General features: G+C 42.7%; 1 protein-coding gene across 2 annotated transcripts; it reads right to left on the bottom strand.

Moving 5' to 3' along the window:
* Positions 1-2,884: 2,884 nt before the first annotated feature.
* On the bottom strand, positions 2,885-12,742 carry LOC5505011. 2 transcript variants are annotated; one of them, XM_048734486.1, is made up of 11 exons: positions 12,462-12,742; positions 11,335-11,452; positions 10,238-10,327; positions 9,523-9,617; positions 9,323-9,429; positions 8,602-8,690; positions 7,472-7,814; positions 6,843-7,092; positions 5,913-6,491; positions 4,477-4,715; positions 2,885-3,954 (listed from the first exon to the last, which is right to left on the bottom strand). In XM_048734486.1, exons 2-11 carry the CDS (start codon positions 11,408-11,410, stop codon positions 3,699-3,701), a joined length of 2,124 nt encoding a protein of 707 aa, XP_048590443.1. In that variant the 5' UTR covers positions 11,411-11,452; positions 12,462-12,742; the 3' UTR covers positions 2,885-3,698. The 2 variants fall into 2 exon arrangements, with proteins under 2 accessions (XP_048590443.1, XP_032229279.2); XM_032373388.2 differs by having other exon boundaries at positions 9,323-9,617; positions 12,462-12,740.
* Positions 12,743-14,691: the final 1,949 nt, after the last annotated feature.

Consider the following 14,691-nt stretch of genomic DNA (forward strand, 5'->3'; position numbering starts at 1 on the left):
AATTTACAATTGGTTTTCAATTATATTTCTACTTGCAATAAATTCTCTATCATCGTACTTTGTAGCGATGTCATTATATAGTTCTCATTACAAAGCATTTTCTCACTTTCCCTTATTGTTGTTGCTTCCCAAACAAATTGAGCTATTTCTTTTTTGGTTGCACTCTCCTGTTTCAAACTAATCACCTTCAAAAATGCTATGGCAGGAGGCATCGCTTTTAGATTCTGTTTTGTTTCGGATTGAAATACCCTATACATTTGTTCCCTCAATTCACTATATGCCGGGCATTTTACCATGAAGTGCAGGCCCGGTTGCTTAGTCTAAGATTTGTTAGCGCAATTCAGTGATTAACATTTTTAACTTGAGATATCTGCAGACACGTACCCAGGATTGGCTGATAGGGGGGGGGGGGGGGGGTGCGCACTCATAAACATCATATGGAAAAAGCATAGGATTTGAAGATTCCTTAATAAGAAATGGCCACCTTTTGGGCCGCCAATGGGGGGGGGTACCCTGCGCGTCCCCCTGTGCATTCAGGAGTGATGTTGAGCAAGGAGTATAGACTTTGCCGAAAAACGAAGAACAGGGGTGAACAAAGGGGAGTGAGGGTGGGCAAGGGATAAAGACTTGGCCGAAAAACGAAGAACAGGGGTGAACAAAGGGGAGCGAGGGTGGGCAAGGGATATAGACTTGGCCGAAAAACGGAGAACAGGGGTGAACAAAGGGGAGCGTGGGTGGGCAAGGGATATAGACTTGGCCGAAAAACGAAGAACAGGGGTGAACAAAGGGGAGCGAGGTTGGACAAGGGATATAGACTTGGCCGAAAAACGAAGAACAGGGGTGAACAAAGGAGAGCGAGGGTGGGCAAGGGATATAGACTTGGCCGAAAAACGAAGAACAGGGGTGAACAAAGGAGAGCGAGGGTGGGCAAGGGATATAGACTTGGCCGAAAAACGAAGAACAGGGGCGAACAAAGGGGAGCGTGGGTGGGCAATGGAGATAGACTTGGCCGAAAAACGAAAAACAGGGGTGAACAAAGGGGAGCGTGGGTGGGCAAGGGATATAGACTTGGCCGAAAAACGAAGAACAGGGGTGAACAAAGGGGAGCGAGGGTGGGCAAGGGATATAGACTTGGCCGAAAAACGAAGAACAGGGGTGAACAAAGGAGAGCGAGGGTGGGCAAGGGATATGGACTTGGCCGAAAAACGAAGAACAGGGGTGAACAAAGGGGAGCGAGAGTGGGCAAGGGATATGGACTTGGCCGAAAAACGAAGAACAGGGGTGAACAAAGGGGAGCGAGGGTGGGGAAGGGATATGGACTTGGCCGAAAAACGAAGAACAGGGGTGAACAAAGGGGAGCGAGGGTGGGCAAGGGATATGGACTTGGCCGAAAACCGGAAAACGTAATGTAGTAAAAATTGACACACTTAATAGTTAATAAGATTGACACACTTAATAGTTAATATGTTAACAATAATTTAGAATTTCCCAATCAGAGCTTGGGTCTGAAATGTCTTTTCTTCATTTTAAGTGTATTTTCTAAAGCGCTCAATGTAGCTTGCTTTCGTCGTTCTGGGTACAATAAATGCAGGCCAGTACCCAGGATTTTTATTGGGGGGTGAGAAATCCGAAAAAGTGGTCCTTATTCTTCCGGGGGGGGGGGGGGTTCTCTGATAAAAATGCGACCACCCCCGAAAGAACAAAGAGGGATTTTTTTTATGCCTTTGCAGTATCTCCACAGGACGTTTATTGTAAGATTTGGCTACATACTAGAGTGATCTGGCTTATGCTTTATAGTTTTGTCTACAAATAGCCCGTCTATTGAGAACCGAAAGTGGACCTTCGGCCGTTGTGGGGGGGGGGGGCACTTCTGGGCACGGGCCTGAAATGTCATATTCACGTGCGTGACTGGACAAAGAAGTACAAAGGCTAAAGGCAGCAATGTCGACCTGGGTTATAGTGTGCTGCACATGGTGACGACAATCAGTATGACATTACTATAGCAACACACCTATTCCCAAGAGACGAAAGCGTGAAAAAGACCCCGATATTTTTTACATCTCTGCGTGTTGTGCATGGCGTAACCGACAAAGACAGGGCTGGGATCCTGGTTATTGCCTCCCCATTAATGCGCGGGTACCTCAGGTTCCTTTGTGTTGTACAGTTAGTTATGTAGATAGCGGTGCTGGGGCCGAAATCTCCAGCTTAGCCGTAAAGCTTTATGCTGCCATACGGTGTTTAAGCTTATGTCTGGAAGTATGGTCTATTTTTCTCATTTTACCTAATCTGGACGAGGTTCGATTCTCGGCCATGTCCTCGAATTGTTTTTTTTTTTCCACTGTGTACCAGATACAATTCCATATTCCTTGCTCACCTTTGCTAACCTCTGTTTTCAGTTATTCGGTCAATTCCATATCCCTTGCTCACCTTTGCACACCCCCGTTCTAATTTTTTCGGTCAAGTCCATGTCTCTTGTTCCCCTTTGCCTCCCGCGTTCTTTGCTCACCCACGTTTTGACTTATCTCGTCAGATAAGCTGGGTGGGGCCGGACCCCCCCCCCCCCCCCTTGAGTATCCGGTACCAAGGGATAATGTTTTGAGAATGTTCAGAGGCACTTGAGCTGAAAAAAAAAAAGGTTTCTCAAACCTGTATAAGTTTTCATTCATGGAAATAAATCAACACATAGGTAAGCGAAACTACTCCGTTTTCACAGAGGCGTAAAACTTGACATTCCAACATTGCGTTGATTTATTTCCCTGACTCAACGACACCTACGTAGACCACCTAGTTATTCTACAGCTTGTCTGTTGTGTTATGAGAAGTGGTTTTGCGGATAATTATATTGGTCTCGGAGCCCGGGGAGTTCGGATACAGCAGCATGTAGTTTCTGTCTTACTAGTTTTTATTCACTCTTATCTGCATATTTATTCTATGCCCATGGAGTACTACGGGTTACGATACATGAATTCTGCGAGTGCAACTTAGCTTGAAATATGTAGACCGACCGCCTAACATAGCGTTTACGAACTAATGACACGATGTGTGGCCAACTATCACTTGCCTCAAACTCAAACCTGGAATTCACCCAAATTTTCTATTTGCATTAAAGTTAAAAAATACGAGCTTATAATCCATCCCGGTCACAATCCACAAGATTCTCTATCGTAAAATGCCAATACACTATCACTACAGCATGCTATACATAGATGCAAAGTGACTGATGGGATACCACATCTTCACCATTCACTGTCAACCTAATCCCAGGCGTTTTTTCATCTTTCTTGGATGATTTGGGTTCCCTGTAATGTATAAAGTGACGTCACCCCTAACCCTCTTCCTAGATTTGGTTCTCCCGGAGTTGGTTAACCTCACGGCAAACTACGGTATCCCGGTAGCGATACGGTAACGACACGAACAAGCCTGGATTTCTACTAATGTAAATGTACATCATCATTCGGCCTCGGCCGAGCTGTCCCACACAACAGTCCTTCACACTTCTCGGTTGGTTACGGCAGTTGTAAGGTCCTACATCGGGAATTTCCGTGTCTCGTGACATGGCTAGTAGAGGAGACAACATGAAAAACTGATCAAAGACACATTTCAAAGAAGTTCGCCACCCCTAACCAGTCTCCCTCCAACAATGCTCGAGATTGAGGCAGTGAAGGTAAGCTTGCACGGCCTCACGGGAATGCACAAGGTCAGGTTTCCATTGGATGTGGACGGAAGGCTACCATGTCACTGCCTTCAAAGAACAGCAGCATATCATCCGGGTCTTTTTCCTCACAGATTGTCTCACTCTCAGGACTTTCCGAGCAGTCAGCGGATTTTACTTCAGATGCATTTCCACCGGACGTGACGTCAACTGGAGTCAGGCGTCCATTGGTACTCGCGTCTTGGGGACTTTCACGCGATAATCGAGGGAGTTTGCTGAGTTTGGTTGGCGTGCTCTGTTTTCTACAAAAGACAAAAATGTAAACAAAAAAAAGAAGGGAACAAAATCATTCATAAAAAAACGACCATACATCTTAATTTATTTTCTTATAATATCCATCAAGATCAAACGCCTGAACAATTATATTTATTGATGAGTCCGTTGTATCGCGACGCCGCATTTTTAAAACATCGATTTGTTTTTGTCTTTTGGGATTTTCTGTTCCGCCAGGGAAATTATTCTAAGCCAATCAAATTCTTGCCATCTCTCGTGCAGTTGCCTGGCTTTCTGTCGCGACACTGTCTGGTTTTCGTCCAGAGGATAACCAGGGAAGTGCACAAAGCGAGACTCTGATTGGCTCGGAATGGTTTTACTGATGGAACAGAAAACCAAAACAAATCGTGTTTTGAAAACGCGGGTCGCGATACAACGGATTCGACAGTAATTAAAAGTGTCATTTGCTTGAATAATTAGCTGGTGCAAATGGAAGCTTTCAATAATCAAAACAAATCATCAATTATAAGTCTAACCATAGTCAGACTAACCGTTTTGACTTCAAGCGGGAGAGCACCGTATCCAGGGCCTCCTTTCCGTCCCTGACGTCATCGCTGGGGTCAGCGCTATTTGTGCCAAGCGCATGCGCAAAAGTCGGCAGAGGCCTGATGACATGAGTGGTCGAGACTTCTGCCCCGACATGCAATCCGACCATATCACGAAGCCGCTGGTTCTCTTTTTCGTGGTGGTGAAGCCTCTCAAGATAACAATCCCTCTCTTTTTTGACAATCTGAAAAATAGTTACCCCAATTGATGGTTACCATGATAAACAGCCTAGTCCCAGGCGTTCTTATCGGGTTTCCTGTGGACGGTAAGAGTTGTGACGTCACAGAAAACCAGCCTCCAGGCTATCATCTCCGAGGACAGGAAACCCGGTTAGAACGCCTGGGACTAGGCTGCACGATAAAGAGTCTTGTTTTGAATTCCACGGTGCCGTTGGACAAAGGCACCATAAATACAGTACAAGCCTCGGTTTCAAGTGAAATCAAATACTCCTCCTCGAATACTTTTGACATGAAAAAAATCAATATTCCAGCAATTACGGTAGGTGAATAAGGCAACATCATCCGAATTATTGGATAACTGGAAGGTAAGTCAACATAGGGTTGAGGGTTATGTTGAAAGCCTATAAAAAACGTTGTTTCACTGACACATAAATCAAAACAAGGTTGAAAAGGTGTGTTGCGCTGACGTTTTAAGCGTTAGCCCTTTGTCGGAGCATAAAATAAAAAAACCTTGTCTATGACCACGCCTATGCAGACAATCTAGTTTTTCTACAGCTTGTCTTTAGTCTTTCTAGTTATGTCGTTGTTTCACTGACTCTTATAAGCATAAGCATTCCATCGGAGCAAAAAGATGAAAGGCTACTGCTTGAAACGTTAGCGAGACAACTCCATTTTCAGAGACGTCCAACCCTGTGTTGTTGTATTCTGATTCCACAACACCCTATGATTGGATCATAACAACACGCTATGATTGGGTAATAACAACACGCTATGATTGGGTAATAACAACACGCTATGATTGGATCATAACAACACGCTATGATTGGATCATAACAACACGCTTTGATTGGATCATAACAACACTCTATGATTGGATCATAACAACACGCTATGATTGGATCATAACAACACGCTTTGATTGGATTATAACAACACGCTATGATTGGGTAATAACAACACGCTTTGATTGGATCATAACAACACGCTATGATTGGGTAATAACAACACACTTTGATTGGATCATAACAACACGCTATGATTGGATCATAACCAGAGAGCGACAAAAAAAGATATTTCAATGAAAAAAAGCCTTAAACGCTGAATAAGCCAAACACCAAAAACAGATGCGCGTGCGTGTTTGCCCTCCCAAAAAGTCACGTGATTTCTTAGCGCAAGTCGCCTATACAAGTGTGACGTAATACCTCAAGTCTGCTCCTCGCCTCGTCTCGCTCCCTCCGAGTCTTGACGAGCATCGAGCTCCAAATTTGATCTCTCTCTTCCTTGATGTGGTCTTCATCCTCTGACAGTGACGCAGCATTAGCTGCTAAGCGCTCTGGGTAGTAATGAAATGTACGCGGTGATATGTGGTCCCGTATGTAAGTGCTGAGTACTTGAGTGGTATCCCTGTGGGGGCTGGCCGATTCATTAACGGGATCCCTGTGGTGTGTCAGTAAAACCTCTTGAGCAGGTTTTGTATTTTTCGTATCTTCATGGCCGGTCGCCCTGTGGTGTATCGTTGCCGTTTCCCCCCTGGGTTCTACCCTGACGATGTCTTTTTCTTTGCGTAGGTCTTCGATCATAAGCAGCGCTTTTGAGTATTCTTTCTCGACTTCCATTAGTACCGACAAGGCCTGGTTACGCTCGGTGACAGCCTGGTCGCGTTCGACCTTCATCTCCTCCACGAGTTTTTGCCAGATCTCCTCGCGCTCGTCTTGAATGGGATTACCGCTGAGAGAGACTACAGTGGGCTCAGGAGGTGATGCAGAGTCGTCATACGATTTCTGGAATTTATGGAGGAGGGATTAAATAATAATAAAATATAGCATCAGCGCGTAGCTAAATGTTGCAAAGGGCGCGCGCCTAGACCGACTGGGCGCCCCACTGCCCTCCTCTCCTCCGCTAAATAGTAAGCTCAGAAGAGAGTTTTCTAGCGACCGAAAACTAGCAAAGAAATTTTAGAAATCTGGTTAGTCTTAGTGAGACTTGGATTATCTACGATATGACATCCATGACTGCGTACACAAGTTCCCAACCTTCCTCAGCAAATCCTTTCCAACGCAGATACTTATTCCTCCGTCCCCTCCCCACCCCTCACCCTCGTTCCTCTCTCAACTCCCCCCCAGGGATCTTACCGTGTCGCTCTCAGTAGAACCATCATTCTTTGCGGGTGCAATTCCCCTATACACGTACTGGGCCCCCATGGACGAAACCCGGACGGTCTTTAACGGACATGTCCGCTGTCTTGGGCTTGTGAAAGCTGAGTAGATCATCTGATGGCACTCCTTGTATGTGATTTCGAGACCAAAAGACTGCTTGAACGTCTTCACCACGTCTTGAACAGGGACGTACGACGAAGAATCCTCCACGTAATGAGACTTAACCCTGAAAAAGATGGGTCGTAGCTTTAAAGAATATCGATCAATCACTCCTTTGTTATTGTTCACAAAAATTAGACACAAGACACAATTTTGAAGGAATTTCTAAATATCCATTCAAAAGCAAAGGTTTTATACTTTTTTTTTTGCAAATTTTGATCGAAAATATCTCTTCACTTTCTCAAATCAGCCGAAATTTGCTAGGGTAACAATATGGCGGCTGACTATTGATCCGGTTTCGATGCTGGAACAGCACACACACAAAAAAAACGATAAAAAGAACGCCTGCCTCAGAGTCTATTTAAGAGTCGGTTTTATGCCTGAAATAAATATTACTGACAACTTAAAACAGAAATTTTGAATTGTTTTTTTCTGATTCCACTCACCATTTTGCAATGGAATAATTATCGACGACCACCGCAGACCTCTCTTGTGGATTATACTCTGTTACCGCGGGTGCTGAAGGCGTTCCAGGGGCCTGACTCGGCATTGGCGCAATTTTGACCAGGGACTTGTCTTCTTTGGCTGCAGGAGACTTCTTTTCTGATCTGGTCTGCCTTTCTTTTCCAGATTTCCTGGTAATGGTGTGTTGGGGTAGGGCTGGCGTGTTGAGGGGTGAGTGGTGGGAGTGGTGGTGTCTCAGGGGTCTTGGCTCAGTTGAGGGACTTGCTTCTGTTTTCCAGGAAACAGTGGCTTGTGGCTTGGACTTTGAGTCGTGATGTGGTGCGTCTGATGAGAACACAGAGCTATGTGGGAACACTGTTTTTATTGATCCGAGCTATCACTGAAACTGTTTTTTTTCTATCAGACTTGCATTATTTATCATTCCTAACGCTAAGGGTTGAGTATGTTTAATCTCTGTAAATAAAGAATATCGATTGATTGATTGTTGATTGATTGCAGCGCTAATTTCGAGGGAGCACTCATTTGTTTACGAGTGCTATAACAGGCATTAATCGGGAAGTGGAATTATGTGGACTTGTTTTTCAATCTATCGCATTAGCAAAGCCAAGAAGACGTCAATAGCCATACTGTTATTGATCTAATAAATGTCCCCTCTATCTAAAAAATAAACGCCTTCTACCTACTGTAATGAACGCCCCCCTAAGCTTACAAGTCTGTTCTGAACGCCCCTCTCTAACAAATGCCCCCCTCTATTAAACGCCCCCCCCCCCCCCTAAACCCGCTGCTGCCCCTACCCCGCTCCCAGCGGGTAGAGTCTTGTTCAATCTTAAGAAACGCTTGCTACGCAGGTTATGAAACGCGACCCGACAATAATTAGAACCCAGTTGCACTTAGGTTTGTTATATTGTTATGGTTTATAATGAACACCCCTCTAATAAACGCCTCCTATCTATTGAAGGCCCCCCACGCCCAGTCATAGGTATTATATGGAAAAAGGGTAGCATTTGATAATCCTTCAAAATTTTTTTACCTTTTTGCCCACCAAGATGGGGTGCACATGCACCCTGTAGGTACGTACCAGGGTTACCATGTGGTTAAAGGTTCAACATACCTTCATAATTTCTATCCCAGTCAGTATGTCCATTGTTTCTATCTTCATCCTTGGATTTTAACCTTTTCCTGATGTTTACATACAGCCAACTGATAGCAGACAGTTAAAGAAGATGAAAAAAACAGGCCAAAATTGGAAAGCTTAGTCGGGGGTGCCAATTTACAAGATGTTGACTTAACATAAAAGTAGACGGAGTCATTGTCCTATCTTTAAAGGGTATCAAATTTGACCAACTGCAATCCCTTATGGGGTTCTACTATCGCTTAGGGGGTCTCATGCTAAAAGAGTTTCAACTACTTATTTTACAGTAACTACAAGTCAACTGAGCACTTGATTAAGAATCCAGATTTCTTCTCGGCAAATAACAGTAGTGCTAATTTTACCTTTATAACTTAGAGCTAAAAAGGGCTTCAACCACGCCCAATGTGCTATTTCTCAGGCTAAAGAATTGCTTTTGACCACACCCAATTTGCTATCCCTTAGGGTTAAAATTAATTTGCCATCTATCACCCCCCCCCCCCTCTGCTTTTATGCCAGTACCCATACCCCACCCACCTTTGTGTGTGCACATAAAAAAAAAAGCCTTGCCCTTAAAAATGCTGTGAGACAATTATATAATACAGCTCAGAAAGCCAAACCTTTAATGATAATATATCCATCATCTATAGGGGGTAGAGAGATCACTAAGCATCTTAGAAGTAGTAGACACTGTGAAGGATACGCCTTGCGAAAGTGATCCTGTCTTATCTGCTTGCGCTTATACTCAACATCAGGAAAGGCTCTCTTCACCCTTGCTGTCAACACCGTGTCCCGTAAACACATGATCTTCTGCAGGTCAGGAAATGAAGGGATATTGCTCACAACAACATTACTGAGGAAATTCACCATGATTATCCTGTCTACAGTAGCACCAGGGTACACCTCAAACTCCCTGTGAAGGGCGTCAATAAGAATCTCGTCCAGTTTCAAGTAGAGGTTCTTTTTGGTCTGATGAGTCGGGGTCAAATTCCTAGAGTCTGTGAACACAAGAACAAATAAGGGGAATTATGAGGTTTGTCTAGGGTTTAACTGCCTCCTTTCCAGACAAATAGTGGAGTGGCCACAGGGGGGCAAACTCAGGCACCTTAGCATAAAAATCAGTATTTCTTAATTCTACATTTTTCTGTGTTTGGCTTAAAAATAACAAGAAATAAAAGAAAATCCACGGAAGAACAATAAATCCAGCCTCCCCTTTCTTTAAACCTTTGCTACGCCCCCCCCCCCCCCTTTTTGGAACTCCAGGAACCGCCGTGGAGAATATGAGAATATGTAGTTAAGACAAGAGAGGGTGAACAAAGGAGGGGTTCCTGGATTAAATTTTGTTCCACTTTTAATATAAATAAAATTTGAATTTATTGTTCAGTATTTCAATAAATCGTCACTGTATCGATAAGCTGCTGTGCAATCCAATAATTCAAACTCAAATAACTCAATCTCCATGATAACTAAAATTAACTTAGAGTTCCTTAGGGGCTAACTTTGGGATAATTATATATAACTAATAAATAACTTGAAACCCTGCTCCTCACGGGATTAAATGAACATGTATCCCACTCTTGATATTTCATATAATCTACTTCTTTTAAAAATTACTTACATTCCTTTGTAGTCCCTACAGGTGCAATATAATCACTTGACTCCAGACCATCTTGACCTCCCTCAACATCTACCTCAGATGATGGACTCTCTGTCACAGGACAAGAAAGCATGACCATATAAATGAGGGATCAATGAAATGAGCTTGGGCCTCCCTACGGAAAGGGTTAGAGTACAGATGATGGAGAATTATTGGGGGGACATGATACAAGGGTGGCACAGGAGTTCCAAAAAGGGGGGCCAAAGCAAGGTTTTAAAGAAAGGGCAGATTCATTGTTTTTCCATGGATCTCCTTATATTTCTTATTATTTTAAGCCAAATATCTGGGGAGATGGGGTCACTTGGCCCAACCCTAGACCTGTCCCTGCAATAAACAAAACAATAAGAAAATATTGGGGGCACAGTCACACCCCTACTGGTCATTTCCTAACTAGAATATACACCTTTTGCTTGACATATTCCACTTTTGTTTGCTTATAAGGATTACAAAATGGAAAGTGCAAGAAAATGCCACTGAATGACGTTCAACATGGAAAGCATCTCAAAAGTCACGTTGAAACCAACTTCACAGACATCTCTCTGGGAAAATGCAGTGTAAATTGCTACCTAAGTGAGGTCTGTCAATCAGTCAACTATGTCAGCACATCAAAACCACCTAAACTACTAACTGCTATCGGGCGTTTTCTAAGACAATATAACATAAGCTTTACAAAAATGAGTATGAGCCTTATTCACCACAAATGATACCAATAACCCTTCCCGGCTCATGGACTATATATAGTATTTACCCACATTTAATGCAAATCATCGAAAAATGACCTTCAAAATAAGGGTGTTCATTATACAAAGGACCAATGTACATACCATTTACTAATGCCCCTAAAATGAGCAAGAAAATTATTTTAGTGGGAAAATACTTTGCTTAAAGAGCTGAAGAACAAACACATTAGATATTACACCAAAAGGCATCTGGTGATTCTTTGTTTACAGATCGAAACACTCCTTTTTGGCGGCTAGAGGAAAGGGGTGCACACCCCTAAGCCCACCCCTAGCCACGCCTGTAGTTATTAAGAGCCAGTATGTCTACGAGAAGTTCACCTTCCATGCCGAAGTCTGAAGTAGATGAGTGACGACTGGCTAGTTGCTCCTCAGAGGAATACACTTGTAGCTCCATTACCCCAGGCCTCTGGACAGTTGTTGATAGACTTAAATGTACCTACAATTAAATGGCAGTAATGAAGGCATTTACCATTTAGATAATTAAACACTGGCTCCTCCTTTACATGCTTAATAGAAGGGCACTCTAATTTAAGCTTTTTTTTCTATTTCAATAATTTCTATAGTAGTTTTTTAATATTTTATTCCCCTTGTGTACATAGCTACTATTTACTGGAAATGAATAGTCTAAAGAATAAAGTTACAAACATCAACACTCAGGAATATGAACTGCCATTTAACATTTTAAGAGTGGGGCAAGAAATGACACAGCTTGTGAAGACAATCTGAAATTTTAAGTGGTTTCATCTCAAATATCACTTCTACTCACTGGCAATACAAAGTATAAAGAACAAAGTTACAAACATCAACACTCAGTTAGGAAAGAATATGACCTGCCATTTTTTATTATGCAACTTTATTATAATATCGTGGCTGGCCAATCAGGAATTGGATTGAGTGGGTAACGTCATATAGAAGGCACTATAATGACAAGCAGCAAGCCTATTGGATAAATCATTTGTCAGACACACAGCTAAATGAATGACCTTGTCAAATTTTAGACAGAAATATAGAATTACTTACATTTGCATAAATGTCTGCTAGAAAAGCAGATGCAAAAAGCGTGAAAAAGCGTGGAAATTAAGTTTAGGGAGAAGATGTATTTTAAGCCAAATAGTGCAGAAACAGTGTGAAAACTTCTAAGAGATTTGATAGGATAGATCTAAACGCGCGTTTGAAAAGTGATAGCTTTGAATGTTTTCTAAATCAATTAAAAATGCAGGCGCTAAAGGCAGGATTCTAAGTCTCGCTCTTTCGGTGTCGACTCTACCCAGAATTTGCTCGTAAATGTGAAAATAAAAGAAGTAGTTTAGATAAATTCAAAGCTTTTGGGGAGGTTCAGAGGACTATATCAAGAACCATGATTCGAGAACGAGTGTGTCTTTCATTCGAAGTGGAGTTCGAGCGACTATGCGGACACACATAGAGCGATCGCGGAAATTACTTACTGTCTCACAGAAATTTTTGACAATTTGAGTAGCTATTTCCTCTCAGAGAGCCAGGTATCCACGAAAAGTGCTCATGTGGCTTGGAATTCCGTGGTCGATATGATTAAGGGTGTCGTTTCAGCGCGCAAACTTCATTTGAAGCATTCTGTCTTCCACAGACAGTCGGCTTGACGTGACAGTCGTTCATTTAGCGTCTGTCCCCAGGGAAGAAAGGAAACCCAAGGGGGGAGGGACTTGTCCTAAATGAACTAGAAATGATTTTTGTACTGATGTTAGGAGAAAGTCTCGTCTTGTATATCGTTTTCACGAAGACAAAAGTTATTTTGTTATTGGTTAGAATTTTGAGTGAGTCATTATTAAAAGACACTCGCAGAGGTTGGTGTATTAAGCATTCCCACAACAAGATTCTGGGGGTCCGGGTAGGGGATTTATTGTTACGACTGACTTAGGCAGCTGTTATTGACTGGCCGCTAGAAGAAAGGTAGGAACAACTCATTGTGATTGGCTGTTATAGTATGTATTGAAATTTTAAAGCTTAAAATTTATGGGCTCCAGTTATTATTATTGTTGGTTTTTGTTGTTGTTGTTGCCGTTGCTGTTGCAGTTGCTGTTGTTATTGTTTTTGTTATTTATTTATTTTTTTAACCAATGGACCCTGTGTTCCGAGACGAATACAAGAAGCTTCTAAGAATTGAATGGTCTGGTCAAAATACAGAGGTCAAACTAAAGAGAACGTACCACAGCCAGCCATCCCTGGTGGTCATAATCAAGGATAAATCCTGAAAATGACATATCTACTGAAGAAGTAGCCTCCCTCGCAGGCGTTTTCAGGCAGGCGTCGCTCGGAGCGAGGGGAGCGAGCGACCCCTGACTAAAAACGCGTGCGAGGGAGGCCTGGAGGCTAGTGGAGAAAAAACTGTATAACTTTATTTCACATTGCGCAAGAAATTCCTCTTGGGATTTAGTTAGCGAAACGGGTCGAACTTTTATTAAAAACTGACTGCTGCAGTTTGTAGTGCCAGAGCCTCACAAATTAGGATAATATATAATCTGATAATTGAGACTATTTTATCCTCGGCGCCGCGAAGAACGGAAAGCTTTTTTCCCCCTCCTTTCGTCTTCGACGTTCTCCCGCTTCCTGTCTCCGCATCGCCCTCGGTCCCCGAGGATGCATGGGACACTGTATGCATGAAAGGAGTCCTCTTGGCTCTTAGCATCATAAATCACGGTTATTTGCGCGCAGGGCAATCTATTAGCACTGCACTCTGGGGTGCATATAATCAAGAGAGCATATGATATAATATATGCCCCTCTCCCTGTGAAAATTATGGTGCGCTTAGGCCGTTTTTCCTTCGTATAAACCGTTGTATTTTTTATCATAAACAATAACAAATAAATGTTTGATCAGCATTCTTTAATTCAATGTCGTTGTCAACGCGCAGGGAATGCGGACTCCGTTCTATTCCTAACATAAGAGGCAAAAAAGGCCTATGAGAATGTGCGCAATCAAAAGACCATCTCTTAATTTATGACCTGGCGAATTTATCCTGTTATAATTTGCATGAACATTGCTAAATCCCGGACGGACAATAACAGGGAGGGATACAATATATCTGCTGTACACGTAAGTGCTAGGGTATGGTAATTATGTTGCATAATAATAAATATAAACGTTGTTGTTTTGGGGGTCTGGTAACGAGGAATCTTAGTTCTTTTTCTATTGATAAAGATGGTCGCAGTCACTGTTTTTCTCTTTTGATTACAAGTAATAAAGTTAACGAAGCACCTGCGGTACGGTAACCTTAAAAATGTATTCATTTAGTAAAGCACTAGCCTAGTCCCCGGCAGATTTACCGGGTTTTCTGTACTAGTGAGAACGGCGAGAGAGCGTGGGATCTGGGACCCACAAATGGTATCCAGGAAACCAGATCAGTATTCCAAGAGTTTGGCGTGTAAAGTAAGTTATTGACAGATTATCTGAGATTTTGTAGTGTTACATTATCTCTGTAATCCCAACAACTGAATTCCTGTAAAACGCTGCACGAAGCGCTAAACGAAAATCGGAGAGAAAAACAAAGTAAATGATAGGACTTAACGCTGAGCTAAAAACCTGGAGAAAACAAAGCGTGGATAGAATCGATAAATAGCCACAGTCTTCCATGTGGGTCTCCTTAGCAGCCACAGAAACAAAAGAGAAAGTTCCACAAAGCAGCGGTAGGGAGACTGAGGT

This window comes from Nematostella vectensis, chromosome 11 (assembly GCF_932526225.1).
Source record: "Nematostella vectensis chromosome 11, jaNemVect1.1, whole genome shotgun sequence".
Taxonomy (NCBI): Eukaryota; Metazoa; Cnidaria; class Anthozoa; order Actiniaria; family Edwardsiidae; genus Nematostella; species Nematostella vectensis.

Coding starts and splice junctions, on each gene's coding strand:
- LOC5505011 (XM_032373388.2), bottom strand. CDS start 11,410: ATGGAGCTACAAGTGTATTCCTCTGAGGAGCAACTAGCCAGTCGTCAC. Junction 8,691..9,322: donor CAGGATCACTTTCGCAAGGC/GTATCCTTCACA, acceptor GTCTGCTATCAG/TTGGCTGTATGTAAACATCA. Junction 6,492..6,842: donor GTTCTACTGAGAGCGACACG/GTAAGATCCCTG, acceptor CATAAATTCCAG/AAATCGTATGACGACTCTGC.